At 42.3% G+C, this 14,604-nt stretch overlaps 1 protein-coding gene across 1 annotated transcript; it reads right to left on the bottom strand.

Moving 5' to 3' along the window:
- Positions 1-12,829: 12,829 nt before the first annotated feature.
- On the bottom strand, positions 12,830-13,284 carry LOC131915995 (cytochrome c oxidase subunit 6B1-like). The gene has a single exon (XM_059269297.1). It carries the CDS (start codon positions 13,213-13,215, stop codon positions 12,838-12,840), a length of 378 nt encoding a protein of 125 aa, XP_059125280.1. The 5' UTR covers positions 13,216-13,284; the 3' UTR covers positions 12,830-12,837.
- Between the last annotated feature and the right edge of the window lie 1,320 nt (positions 13,285-14,604).

Genomic DNA, 14,604 nt, shown 5'->3' with positions numbered 1-14,604 from the left:
CACTACACCAAGCTGTCCTTCCTTTTCTCCCACCAGTGAATGGATGTTTTTCAGAGTGTTGCAATCAAACTGCCTATGCACTTTTATAGTGACTTAAAAAACAATGTTATATATTATGATTTCCCATGATGCTACTATTTTCTGTGGTGTTCTGTTGAGTTAGAATTTCATTAACCATTCTCCTCTTGTTCAGTTATGAGGTGCTTCCTAATTAAGTATTTAAGAAGTAAGTTAGTTCTATAACAATGCTGTGCAAAAGTTTTTCTGAATGCTTCTTGGAATGGTTGACAAAAGGAGGAATTACTGGATCAAGAGACAAAACATTTTAAAGAGTCCTAAAATAAGAACAATAGGGGTTGAGGCACTTATAAGTGTAACAGGGGAAACACTGAAAACATTCAAAGAGCCAGAAAAAGATGTTACCCATTACTATCATTATTTCCCATTGCAGCTGGATAAGAAAAAAAAATAGAATATAAACATTGCAAAGCAAGGGTATAATTATCCTAGTTCCAGATAACAAGATTTTATTTTTATAGAGCCCAAAGGAATTAACTTGGAAAACCAGAGTAAACAATAAGACAACACTATAAAGTATGTGTTTTCAAAATTAACACAAAGAAAGCAATAGTTTCCTTATGTATAAACTATAATTCTAATAAATGAAGCAAAAGTACATTTATAATAGAGACAAGGCAAAAATGAAATAGGAACTAACAATACATGAGCATGACCTATATGAAGAAATTTTGCAGTGTTGCTGGGAACACAGAAGTGCAACTGAGCTTATGCAAAGTTTCTTGCATTCATATGACAGAAATGACTTGGAATCAGAAAGATGCCCTTTTTCTCATCTGTAATGACTCCCATAGCAAACAACAGCAATCTTCTTTATAACCCACTGTTGACTCTGAAATTCACGTGGAAAGTGAGCAGACCTTTGCTTGCTTCTAACCAGAAAATGTCTTAGAAAAAGACCCAGCAATGGGGGGAGGACTACTAAAACATATGAGTAATTAAGTGTGCATAATTCCCAGGCATGCGTATAAACCCTAACTAGAGAGCAGCACGGGGCAGGCATTTCATACATGATGGTTCATAGTTCAAATCAGTGTGGGGAAGATGGCACAGGACACCTGGGAAGCATTTCAAAACCTTGTTTTTCCTTAAACCCCAGTCTTCCTACCAGCCTAAGCTTCAGATATTTAAAAAAAAATTAATGTTAAATGCACACATGAGCCAGGAATGGGCTGAGGAGGGTGCATGCTTTTAGTCTTAGACACATAAAAGACTGCAGCAATGAGCTGACTTAAGCCCTTGGGTACTAACACTCACCCGGGCAACACAGCAAACCCCATCATAATAAATAAGTAACCATCACTATTGTGTGGTGGTATTATGTTCCTCAAAATATTGTGCACGCTAATAAACTTATCTGGGGTCAGAGAACAGGACAGCCACAATATTAAACATAGAGGATCGGCAGTGGTAGCACACACCTTTAATCCTAGCATTCCAGAGGCAAAAATCCCTCTGGATCTCTGTGAGTTCATGGCCACATTGGAAACAGCCAGGCACTGTGACTCACGCCTTTAATCCCAGAAAGTGAGCCTTTAATCCCAGGGAGTGAGGCAGAAAGCAGAAAGATATATAAGGCACGAGGACCAGAAACTAGAAGCATTTGGCTGGTTAAGCTTTTAGACTTTTGAGCAACAGTTCAACTGAGACCCATTCTGGATTAGGACTCAGAGGCTTCCAGTCTGAGGAAACAGGATCAGCTGAAGAACTGGCAAGGTGAGGAAGCTGTGGCTTGTTCTGCTTCTCTGATCTTCCAACATTCACCCCAATAACTGGCTTTAGGTTTGATTTTATTAATAAGACCTTTTAATATTCATGCTACACTATTGCTGCTACTGCTTCCATACAAGTACTAGAAAAAGAATCACAGAAAATTTCTGATCATATTGGAGTATAGAAATGCTTTTCTTTTTTTATTATAACACAAAAGATAAACAGTGGAAAAATAAAGAATAATAAACGCAAACACACCAAAGTCAACTGCTTTTTATGGAAAAATCACCACATGGAAAATAAAAACTCAAATTACTACCTAAGAAAAATATTTGCATCTTACATCACAAAGGGCCATTTCCCTGAAACACAAGGAGTTTTTCTAAAAGTCATAAGGAAGATGAACAACCCACTGGAAAACTGGTTTCAAAGAAAACTCCCACCAATGACTCATAAAAAGTACAAACCTTGGGCTGGAGAGATAGTTCAGAAGTTAAGAGCACTTGCTGCTCTTGCAGAAGACCAGAGTTTGATTCTCAGAATCCACATAGCAGCTCACAACCACCTACAACTCCAGTTCCAGCCTTCTTCTGGCCTACACAGGCACCAGGAATGGACACAATGTATGTCCATACACATATGCAAGCAATACACTCAAACGCATAAATAAATCCTTTTTTTCCAACAATGCAAACACAAACTTTACAGAAACACCATATTTTCTCCCACCAAAATGGCAGATCCCTAAGCCTGGTAACATAACAGGTGGAAACACATTCTTCTGCTGTGTGGGTTGGAGCTCCTGACTAAGCCTCTAGGGAAGACACTGGGCAGTATGGATTCATGTGCACATAGCCCTTGGCACACAATTCTGCTCCAGACGCTCACCATGTGGCATAGTCATAGTGCTATATTTGCTATCAAAAATGTCCTTGAAAGACTCGTGTTGGAGGCTTGATCACCGTGGCATTATTAGCAGATGGCTGAACCTAGTGGAGGTAGTTAGGCCACTGAAGCTATGCCCTGTGAGTGGGTACTGAGACCCCAAGCCCTTCCTGTCCCTCTTTGCTTTCTGGCTGACTCAAAGTGGGCAGCTGTTCCTATACCACGTGTTCCTACCATGATATACTATGCTGCCACAGGCCTAAAGCAACAGGGTCCACCAACCATAGATTAGAACTTTTGAAACTGCTAGCCAAATTAAACCATTATTTCCCGTAATTTGATTTAGCTTAGGTATTTTTCACAGTGACAAAAAACTGACTAACACACACACATGCACATACAGACTGTGAAATGATACAGCCAAAGGTGATTCATTGCTGTATTTTTAAGCAACAGATTGGAGAAACACCTAAAAGTCCAAAGTATAGAAGGAATTACTGGACATCCACATGGGTTTAGTTTGCCTGGGTTGCGATGGCAAAACACCACAAACTATGTAGCTTAAACAACAAAAACTTACACAATTCAGGAAGCTTAAAATCCCAGATCAAGAGTCTACAGGACTGGGAAAACGGCTCAGGGACAAAGTGCTTGCTGTGAAAGTGGGCGTGGTGGAGTTTGGATCTGCAGGACACATGTAAAAAGTCAAACTTGGCAGTATAGGTCTGTAACCCCAGCACCAGGGTGCAGAGACGAGCAGTTCTGTGTAGCCGGCTGGATCAGTGAGCTTTGGGTTCAGTGAGAGACCTTGTCTCAACAATGTAAGGTGGATAATGATAGAGGTAGACACCCATTGTTGATCTTGGCCCTACACACCCATGCACATGCATGTACACCACACACACACACACACACACACACACACACACACACACACAAAGTTTTAAAAAAGAGTTCAGGGTCAGTTTTTTCTGTGGCCTATCAGACAGGATCTACTCCACACTTCTTACTTAGCCCCTGGCACCTTGCTGAAAATCTTCGATGTACCTCCACATGTGGACACCTCGTCCCAGTCTCTGCCTTTGTCTTCCAGTGATCCGCCTGCACATGTGGATGTGCTCATCTTCATCTTTTACGGAGAAAGCAGTCACACTGCGCTCACCTTCTTCACTATGACTTCAGTTGTTTCTAGCTGAACTGACCCTGGAGCCAAACAGATTATATTCTCAGGTGCTGGGGCTAGAACACCAAGGTATGAACTTTGAGAAGAACACATTTACACCACATAGTACCATACTCAGTTATGAAGAAGAAAGAGAGGAACTCTTTATAAAATGCTATAAACCAGGTGCTATGATACAGATGTGTTGTCCCAGATACTCAAGAAACTTATGCAGGAGGATCATTTGAGCCCAGAAGTTTGGGTAACATCGTGAGAGGAACTTCTCAAAACAAACAAGAAACAAAATAACAACAGTAACCAAAAAAAAAAAAGATATGCTTTAAGAAGCCAATATAACAACAACAAAACCCCTACAATATCCCAGCCATTAATACTGTATGATTTATGTAAGATTAGCAAACATGAACATATTCATGTATGCTTATAAAAATGTTCCCAAGCATTTGGTCAGAAACCACTGACATTGGCTGATGGTGAGGAGGTGCCAAGGCTGCTGGAAGACGAGGGGGGAAGGAGAATTTTCAGTGCCTATCCTTGTACTTTGAACGAGGAGACTTATTTGTTTATTCAAATTTAAATTTAAACATAGTAAGATAGCTGGAAGGATGAAAGATTTTACCTCCTTATTATACCAGCTTACTCCATGACCCCAACCACAATACAAAATATAACTAGAATACGAGAGCCACAAAAAAATATATACATATAACAAGTCTTACCCGTCCTTGTATGCTCAAGGATTGGGGCAAAGTCAACTGGTATGTGCTACCTATTGAATAAATACTTGCATTAATAAGTACTTGCAATCATAAATAAATTCATTTGTGAGTGAAAAATTAAAATCAAACCTAAATTGAGTCAGACTGCTAAATTCCCAGGGGACTCATATGTACTGGTGAGTAAACCGACCTGAAGCGAACTGCTTCCTTGGTTCTGTGCTTCGCAGCTTGATTTCTCTCCAAATGTGTGGGCTGAGAGGATACGGTGGCTCAACTTACTTTTGTCTGGTTCTGTGACTTCTCTAGGGACTACCTGTCCTTAAGTTAGAGGCAATATCTTCTCAAAGTCTTGTGTGGACTTGTTCTTCATCTCAGGAACATCTGCTGCCTTAAGGAGAGAGTCATCTTTGGAATCTGTCCTGAACATTACCTTCCCGTTTGCCCAGTGATTGATTCCCTTTTCCTTGCAGACCTGGACGCTCCAGTTGTGCAGTGTGTGGCAGGTGGCGCTGTTGAGCTGTGTTGGAGGGGAGAGCAGGCTGGACTTAGAAACTTGCCATCAAACAACCAGGATCCCCCAAACTCTAGAAGTCAACTGTCTGCAGGACGCATTCTAATTGGCTAGAGGTGTAACTCACTAAGAGAAAGCTTGTCTAGCATGCACAGGACTGAGTTAGAACACACACACACACACACACACACACACACACACACACACACACACACTAAACTGAATGAGATAGCCATCTAGACAGACACACATATCTTGAATTGGCCCTCTGGCCCTGAAGAATACCCTTCAAAGATCCAGAGGCCCTAGAAAGGGGTAGTCAGGCTGGGTCAGATTTGGTTGAAGTAACAACTAGACCTTCCACTCTAGTAACCCAAGATTTGTCAGTCTCATACAATTTTCAGTTGAAGTCAATTCTTCCTTCTTCTGTCTTGCAGCTGAAGTATCTGGAGTTACCACTGTAGAGGAAGAGAAAGCTGGAAGATTCCATCATGCACTTTTGATTAATCATTAAATTTTTACTTTTATTGATTTGTGTATATGTGTGTGCCTGCTTGGCTGTATGTGTACCACATATATGCAGTGCCCACAGAAGTCAGAAAAGGGCCCTAGAACCTCCTGAGCTGGAGTTAAGAATGGCTTTAAGTTGTCTGATGTGGGTGCTGGGAACCAACCCTTAGTTCTCTGTAAGAGCAGCAAGTGTTCTTTAAGTGGGGAGCCATCTCTTTGGGCTCCCCTAACCCCATGGTATATTTTTAAAGGTTTGGGCCTAACAGTGTGTGTCTTTTGTCACACCTATATCTTTTTGGCCAGACCGAGCTGTACAGACTCATTCATTATAGCTGCAAAGGAGGCTGCCAACAAGAGGAGCTGTGGATATTTGGTGGACACTGATAGACTTTTCACTACCCTGACACCTCAGAAACACGGGGTGGGGGGAATCCAAGGACCACATTTAGCTTTGAAACGAAAGCTGGCATCATTCAACAACATGGTCAGTGTGGCTTCATTTGTTGCATGAGCTGGTGAAATATATATTAAAGCGACATGAGAATTTTTCATGAGAGTCAACATATCCTTTTCCTTCCAAACTCTGTTCTGTTCTATCTTTTAAAACACTGCTTTTTGATCTTTGAAATAGTTATAGCCTGATATATATATATATAAAAATATATAATATATATATATATATATATATATCAGATTATCCATAAAACCTGATAACATAAAAGCACTTATTGTTCTATAATGTTTCTTTTGGCCAGGAACTTAAATGCATTTTATTTTTATAGTCACATTTATGATGTTTCCATTCAGGTATACAGTGTCGTTTGCTCATATTCACCCTGTTCTCTTTCACTGAGTGGTTTTGACACAAAGTCTCTCATGAGATCCATTTGAAGAAGTATCTTAGTTAGAGATGGATCTACTTCCAAATGAGCTCACACATGTGACTGCTGACAATGTGGGCCCCTCCACAGGTCTAGTTGAGTGTCCTTATGGCATGGTAACAAATGATGCAAGAAAAAGCAAAGAAAAAAATCCGTAGAGCTTTTTACATCCTAGTTTCCGATGCTGTGGTGCTTTGAATGAGAAAGGCCCCATAGGCTTGGGTGTTTGAGTACCTGGTTCCCAGTTGGTGGCTATTTGGGAAGGAATAGGAGGTGCGGCCTTGTTGGAGAAGGTGTGTCACCAGGGTTGGGCTCTGGGGTTTCAGAAGACTTGGGCCACTTCCAGTGTTGCCTCTCTGCTTCCTGCTTGCAGATCAAGATGTGAGCTCTCAGCCGTTCCTGCCACCATGCTTGCTGCTTGCTGCCAGGCTGCCCTGCCATGATCAACTCTTAGTTCCCTGAAACCATAAGCCCAATTAAATGCTTTCTTCTTGTAAGTTGCTTTGGTCATGATGTTTTATTACAACAATAGGAAAGTAACTAATATAGTAGTTTTTAAAATTGAGTCAGTAAGGCAAGCTCATCCTCAAGGGGAGAGCAACTAGACTCCATCTCCTTAAAAAGAACATAAAAGCATTTGTGAACATAATTTTAAACCATAAATTTTAAACAGTCTTTCTAGAATTTATCTTAAAATATGCAGCTTCTTCCCCTCCAAATAACTGATTATCAGTTATCCTTTACTCATTAATGTCTTTATTGATTTGAAATACTTTATTATATTAAACCATTTTGTAGAAAATGGCCCATTAATGGACTACCTACTTAGTTACACTGACCTGCTTACTACTGCCATGTCCAAGTAGCCCTAAATATTGTAGTAGCCAAGAAAGTTTAAGTCTGACCACAAATTCTCTGCTAGCGTACATGTAATTGTAACACTGTATACAAAGTGCAACATGGAAATAGCATGAGGGAGAGTGGGCAGCAAAAGCCCTCCAAGGGAGGATGCTCAGCATCTATCCCTGTCGAAGGGAATGACTAGAGTGATAGACAACCTGCCTCCAGCACAGCAGTAATTGTTCTGAGAGTGGGATTGACTTGGGGTGGGGTGTGTTGCAGATGGTGTAAGAGCTCAGTACACAAGATTTGGTGATGATCAGTTAGGGGGATGGGCACCAGAAGAACTGTAGCTCAGTCCCACCTTTTGCCACCGGATGCTCAGGTTATAAGAGTTTTACTCAGATGTGAAATAAAGATGATGAAGGATTTTGAATAATGAAGGACTTTGAATAATGAAGGCTACTCTGTCATCTGACTATGACAGTGGAAGGACACAGTATAACACATGTGGCGAAGAGATATAGGCTCTTAAGGACAGGGAGGTGACAGGAGCCCTGCATGTGGTATCACTCCAGGACAGTCACCAGAATCAGCAACATGAGAATTCTGATCATGGCAACAAGGGGCCTGCCCTGGACTGAGTGGTTTGCTCCAGGATCTCGGCAGAGCCACCAAGGCTGATACTCAGTCTTAGGATCTGTCCAATCCACCTTGACAAGCACTAGTCCAGCCAGGCATGGGTGGGGTCCACAGCAAGACATCCTCTCTTTACTCTAGGGACCACTGAGACAGGAGAAAGAATGCTGTCCTCTGGGAATTAAAGTATTAACTTTAAGACAAATAAGAATCAGCATTGGAGAAAAAAGTCAAGGAACCGTCTCTGTAAATGTTATTAAGTTTATAAAAACCCCAAACCTCAAAAAGGCTAAGAAGGCAGATAGGACTCCTCCCCTATCAGGTTACAAGCCAAGTTCCCACCATTTCCCCATGCCAAGATTTAGAATTTGGCTTTCTTGCCATTGGAGAGTCTGACTAATAGATACTATACTACTGGAAGCACAGGCCAGCACCTACCTACCTGTCCTTTCTTTCTTTCTCTCATTCTTCCTTCCTTCCTTTCTCTCTCTCTCTCTCTCTCTCTCTCTCTCTCTCTCTCTCTCTCCCCCCTAAGAAATTTTTATTCATTTTACATACCAACCACAGATCCCCCTCTCTTCCCTCCTCCCACTCCTCCAGGCTCTCCCCCAACTCATCCCTCATTCCCTCCTCCAACAAGGTATGGCCTTCCATGGGGAGTCAGCAGAGACTGGTCCATTCAGTAGAGGTAGGTCCAAGCCCCTCCCCCTGCATCAAGGCTGTGCGAGGTGTCCCATCATAGGTAGTGGGCTCCAAAAAGACAGCTCATACACTAGGAATAGATCTTGATCCTACTGCCAGGGGACCCCTTAAGCAGATCAAGCTACATAACTGTCTCAATTATGCAGAGGGCCTAGTCCAGTCCCAAGGAGATGTTGGAGTGGGAGAGCAATGAAAGAGATACTATGATAGAGGGAGACATCATGGGGATAGGGAGAAATTGGGTGCTAGGGAAGTTCCCAGAAATCTACAGGGATGACCCCAGCTTAGACTACTAGCAATAGTGGAGAGGGTGCCTGAATTGGCCTACTCCAGTAATCAGATTGGTGACTACCCTGTCATCATAGAGCCTTCATCATCCATCTGATGGAAGCAGATGCAGAGATCCACAGCCAAGCATCAGGCTTGGGGAAGAGGAAGGCTGAGTCAGTGGATGCCAGCCTGCCATCCAGGGAGCAGCAAGTAATGGCATGCAGGTAAAGCCACAGAACACATGGCAACATACAGATGAACAGAAATGGGCTGAGTTTAAGTGTAAGAGCTAGTCAGTAGTTAGCCTGAGCTAATGACCAAGCAGTTTTAATTGATATAAGCCTCTGTGTGTTTACTTGGATCTGAGCAGCTGCAGACCAGGTGGGACACAGAAAAACTTTCAGCTACAGACTTACCCAACACACAAACCTCCCAATCACATTTGGTTCTACCCTTGGTCTCTGGGCTACACAGAATCTGGTTCCTAACCCTCCAAGAAGTGTCAGGCATGGGCTCCCTCTCATGGCATGGGTCTCAATTTAGACCAGTCATTGATTGACTGCTCCTACAAGTTCTACACCTCTATTGCCCCAGCAATCTTGTAGACGGGACTAATTGTAGGTCTAAGTTTTGTGGCTGGGTTGGTGTCCCAATCCCTCTAGTGGAAGCCTTGCCTGGTTACAGAAGATGGCCAGTTCAGATGGCCCCATTACTAGGAGTCCTGCTATGGTCACCCTCATGGATTCCTGGGAGTTTCCATTGCACTAGGTTTCTACCTCACCTCTGAAATGTCATGCAGTTCCAGTTGTCTCTTCCAGTTCTCTCTCTCCACCCCTCCCCCTACCTAATCAGTCCTGTTCCCATCCCCACCTACCCCTAGTCTGCCCACAAAATCTATTCTATTTCCCCTTCCCAGGGAGATCCATGTGTCCCCGCTTGGGCCCTCCTTGTTACTTAGCCTCCCTGGACCTGCAGATTGTAGCATGATTTTTTTTTTTTTACATCTAATAGCCACTTATAAGTGAGTACATACCATGTTTGTCTTTCTGGGTCTGGGTTACCTCACTCAGGATGATTTTTACTAGTTCCATCCATTTGCCTGCAAATTTCATGTTTTTTAAGTAGCTGAGTAATAAACAGCTGATGGATATCTAGGTTGTTTCTATGTTCTAGCTATTATGAATAAAGCTGCTATGAACATAGTCGAGCAAGTGTTCTTGGTGTGTAGCTTGGTGTTCCTGTGGGACACCTAACAGTAGGAGTGGGAGCTGTCTCTGACTCTTTTGCCTGGTTTTGGGACCCTTTTCCTCCTACTGGGTTGCCTTGTCCAGCCTTAATATTAGGGGATATGCCTGGTTCTATTATAACTTGACATGCCGTGTTTGGTTGATATTCCTGGGAGGCCTGCTCTTTTCTGAAGGTAAAGGAGGAGGAGTGGATCTGGGGGCAAAGGGATGTGGGTGGGGGAGAACTGGGAGGAGGGGAGGTAAAGGAAACCGAGGTCAGGATGGAATAAATTTTTAAAAAATATTGATCTATCATGACATTAATATATGTATAAGACATATAAATCAAGTAAGGCATAAATATAAGGAAGCTGTGTGTGGTACTCCCTAAAACTGGTTACATGCATAGACTAAGTTACAATATAGAAATGTGAATTAAAATTAATAAGCTTGACCTAGTGGGCAGTTTTATAAGAGTGGTGTTCCTCAGAAATGATTTTGAAGCACAGGCTGGACATTTATAAACATTCACCAGGTACAGCTACATGTGACGGCTTTCAAGAATTTTCAAGGAATTGATGTCATTCAGACAGTACTCAGTAATCACCATTCAGTTGTGCTAACTGGCAACAATAGAGGATAATTTTAAAATCATAAAGTAACCAAAGCAGTCATTAAAATCATAGTGGTAGTTTATAAATTCTTAGAATGAATTGTAACAAAGTGATAGCATTGATTATGAAAAGTAGCTAATGCAATTTTTGAGTCTAAGTTATATCCAGAAGTGTTTATGTTAGAAGTGGAAAGAGGGTGGTGGTGGCACGTGACCTTCAATTCCAGCACTCGGAAGGCAGAGGCAGGTGGATCTCTGTGAATTGGAAGCCAGCCTGATCTACAGAGTGAGTTCCAGGACAGCCAGGGCTACACAGAGAAAATCTGTCTCAAAAACAACAAACAAACAAAAGTAGAAAGACGGTAGATAATGCATATGTAGTTATACATAAGCATGTTGTTTTTATTGTATTTTTATATTTGTAGTTAGCATTTTAATATCTTAAAATATTAATATTTACTTTGAAACAAGCTGAAAGAGAAAGAAGGATGGAAATCACAAGAAAGAGTTGAATAAAATGACAAGGAGTGCACAGAAACACAGTAAAGTTTGACAGTGCAAGGCACTGTTAATATGTTGGCCAGGTGGTGCACATCTGTCATCCCATCACTTGACAGGCAGATGCAGAAGGATTAGGAGTTTTCAAGGTAATCCTTGGCTATATAGGAAGCTTGAGACCAGCCCGAGCTACAAAGACTCTGCCTCCCAAAATGAAAAAACGTAAAATACTATTGATATGGATGAGCGTCTAGCACCAAAGACCAAAACCAAGGGAAATGGCATGGTTATATTGCACAGGGAACAGCAAGGGGGGGCACTACAAGTGGAGTGGATATTTACATGGTAAACTGTTTGAAATAACTGCATGTTTGAATGTGGCAGAACAAAAACTTCATAGAAGAATATACAGTGCAAATCTAAGTCAAACAAAGTGTTTCACAAATGTCTCATAGCCAATGGACATCAAGTCAGTCTTCCCTCATAGAAGAGACCGAAGTCACAATATTTTATAAACAAAACCAACCAAATATTTAAAGAGAGAAATAAACACATCCTTGTGTCAAATTTTGAGAAAGCAGAATAAAAACGTTAAATCCACTTTTCAATTAATATAATGCCAGTGCCAAAATAGTCAAGAACAGTGTGAAAAAAGTAACGCCCTGACAAAGCTTACAGAAACCAAAATGTGAAAAAATGTCAAAACTTTGTAAATTCAAATCAAAAGAGCACACACTCATAACACGTGAGGATTGAATAGGATTTATTTTGGAATGTAAAGTTAGGTCCATACTGGGAGAGATGGATAAGAAATCATTAAACCCAAGTAGCACAAAGCAAAACTCATGTCTGCTTCATGAAAGTCCCTTTTGTATGTCAATCCCAGGGGAATCCCTGAACTTAGTAAGAGTTTCTGCTGGTGTCTATGAGAATATGTCAAGGGCCAAGAAGCATTGATCCCTAGCCTCCAGGAGAAATACGGATGCTTGAAAAGAAAACATTCATCCAGAGAAAATTGCAAATGTGCCCACCATGAGACATTTACAAAAGTTCAAATTAAGGGATAAGCCAAAGACTGAGGAAGAAGAAATTTGCACACAGGGAGAGGAATTTTGCCCATCAGAATGCCCATCAGAAGTAGTAATTTTAAGCAGACATTCTCCTCTCCTGCTCGCCTAATCCATACTTAAATGAGTATATCAGTTTTGTGATAAATAAACTAAAAGAGTAAAATGTCAACATAGTTTTGGGTAAAATACAAAGGTAACCACCTTATAATTATTTGGGACACATCTAATTCGCCATCATCCTCTCAACTTAAAACTTCCCAAACAATGTATCCTCAACTACTAACAAGAATTTTGGGCCACGTCATTTGGGTATGTCCTTATCTGCCTATCACCACTAAGTATTTGGCTCTGTTCTTTAAGTTGCTTTCTAGAGACTACCAGTTAAATGCTATAAGAAACATCACACCTGAAGCATAGTGAGTTATTAGTTTATTAAATAATGCTGTGGCTAAAGTGAAAGCTCATAGAATTAATCTCTTTTTTTTTTAAACTTTTCCAGTCAATTTTTATTAGTTGCATGATTCAGGGTCCCAGGGCAGGGACCATCATATACCCAGGTCCCCTTTACTATCTGGGGAGAAGGAGAGAGAACAGAGGAGAGGTGGGCGGAGCCAGGTAAAATCTTCCCAGGAAACGTGCCTTCTGCTCTTTGGTCATCCCGGGCTGAGACCCACGATACGGGACAGAGGGACTTGTACACACGCTGGTACCACTCACACACGGAGACATCACCCCCCTTTGCATTCATTGCCTTCTCGCAGCGGTGGAAGTCCAGGTAGTTCTGCCAGCAGTTCCTGGTCTGGTTCTGGTTTGGGAAGCGGCTGTCAAAGGGGGCAGTTTTGTAGTTCTTGATTTTAGTCTTGATGTCTTCAGCCATGGTGATGATTCCTAAAGACTGCCCTGGAGCACCGGTAGCTCAATGTGACCCTTAGCAAAGACGCCAATGTCAGACCTAGAATTAATCTCTTACTTCCTTATCAATTCTTAGCCTTCCTTCCTCCTCCTCATCTACTGGAATTATATATCAACAAAGCAATGACATTATAGAATTATGCATGTCATAATTCTCTGAAATGATCTGTAACTCCTTATTGATAGGAAATCATAAACTTGATAATGACAAGAAGGACAGGTCTTAAACTACTTACTGGTAAAGAGCCTATAGAAATCATTGTGCCACTAAATAAAATGCAGGGTAATTATTTGTTTTACACTGATAATAACTGGCCAGTAGCATTAGCATGTTACCCAGGATCTACAGATAAACATTATTCTAAAGACCTTCTTTTAAGACCTTTTGAAAACAGTGGTCTGGGCCGCCACCTGAGGCCGTGTTGATGTCAGAGGGCCAAGCTGCTGCCAGGGTCATACTGATCTAGGTGGCCTGTGCTGCTACCCGAGGCCATGGTGATGTCTGGGCCTGAGCTGCAGCCAAGGTCTATGTATGGGTCCATGGCCCTACCACAGCTGGGGTCTGTGTTGAGGTCTGTGGCCCATGTTACCACCAAAGGCTGTGCTGACACCCAGTGTCTGGGCCACCACCTGAGGCTACTTGGTGTCCGAGGGCCATGCTGTCTCCAGGACCATACCAATATGAGTGACCTGAGCTGCCACCCAGGGCCATGGTGATGTCTGGGCCTGAGCTGCGGCTGAGGCCATGTCTGGGTCCATGGTCCTACCACAGCCAGAGTCTGTGTTGATGTCTGTGGGTTATTTTACCACATAGGAGAGCTGGCCCCAGTGGCCAGGGCACCAGAAACTGGCCCTGCCCCTTGCAGGGTGCCTCAATGGGAGAGCTGTCCCCCCTTCTGGGAGAACTGACCCCAATGGTATGTGCATGGGAGAATTGGTCCCAAGCTTTGACAGCCCTCAGAGAACTGCCCCCCCCACTCCTGCTGCTGCAGTGGGAGAGCTGGTCCTAACCCTCATCTGAGGGGAGTGGTCCCCGTGGAGACCCAGACTGATCAATTAAGCTACTACCCAGGCCCACATCCAGGGCTTTGAGTTGGCCCACCCCTACATCTACCCCGTCTATGAGCTGCTGGAGAGTGTGAAGGGACTGGTTCTATGGTGTAGAATATTATTTTAAGATGTGTTACATTTGTGCTGTGGAACATTTATTTAATGATGCAAAGATGTGTTGCATTCTTTTATGTTGCATTTGTTTAACTCTGTGAAGCTGTGTTACTGTGCCTGTCTAAAACACCTGATTGGTCTAATAAAGAGCTAAACAGCCTAGCAAGGCAGGGAAAAGGATAGGTAGTGC

This window comes from Peromyscus eremicus, chromosome 8a (genome assembly GCF_949786415.1).
Source record: "Peromyscus eremicus chromosome 8a, PerEre_H2_v1, whole genome shotgun sequence".
Lineage (NCBI taxonomy): Eukaryota > Metazoa > Chordata > Mammalia > Rodentia > Cricetidae > Peromyscus > Peromyscus eremicus.
The sequence above is the reverse complement of the archived record's forward strand: the minus strand, read 5'-3'. Positions and strand labels throughout refer to the sequence as shown.

Coding starts and splice junctions, on each gene's coding strand:
- LOC131915995 (XM_059269297.1), bottom strand. CDS start 13,215: ATGGCTGAAGACATCAAGACTAAAATCAAGAACTACAAAACTGCCCCC.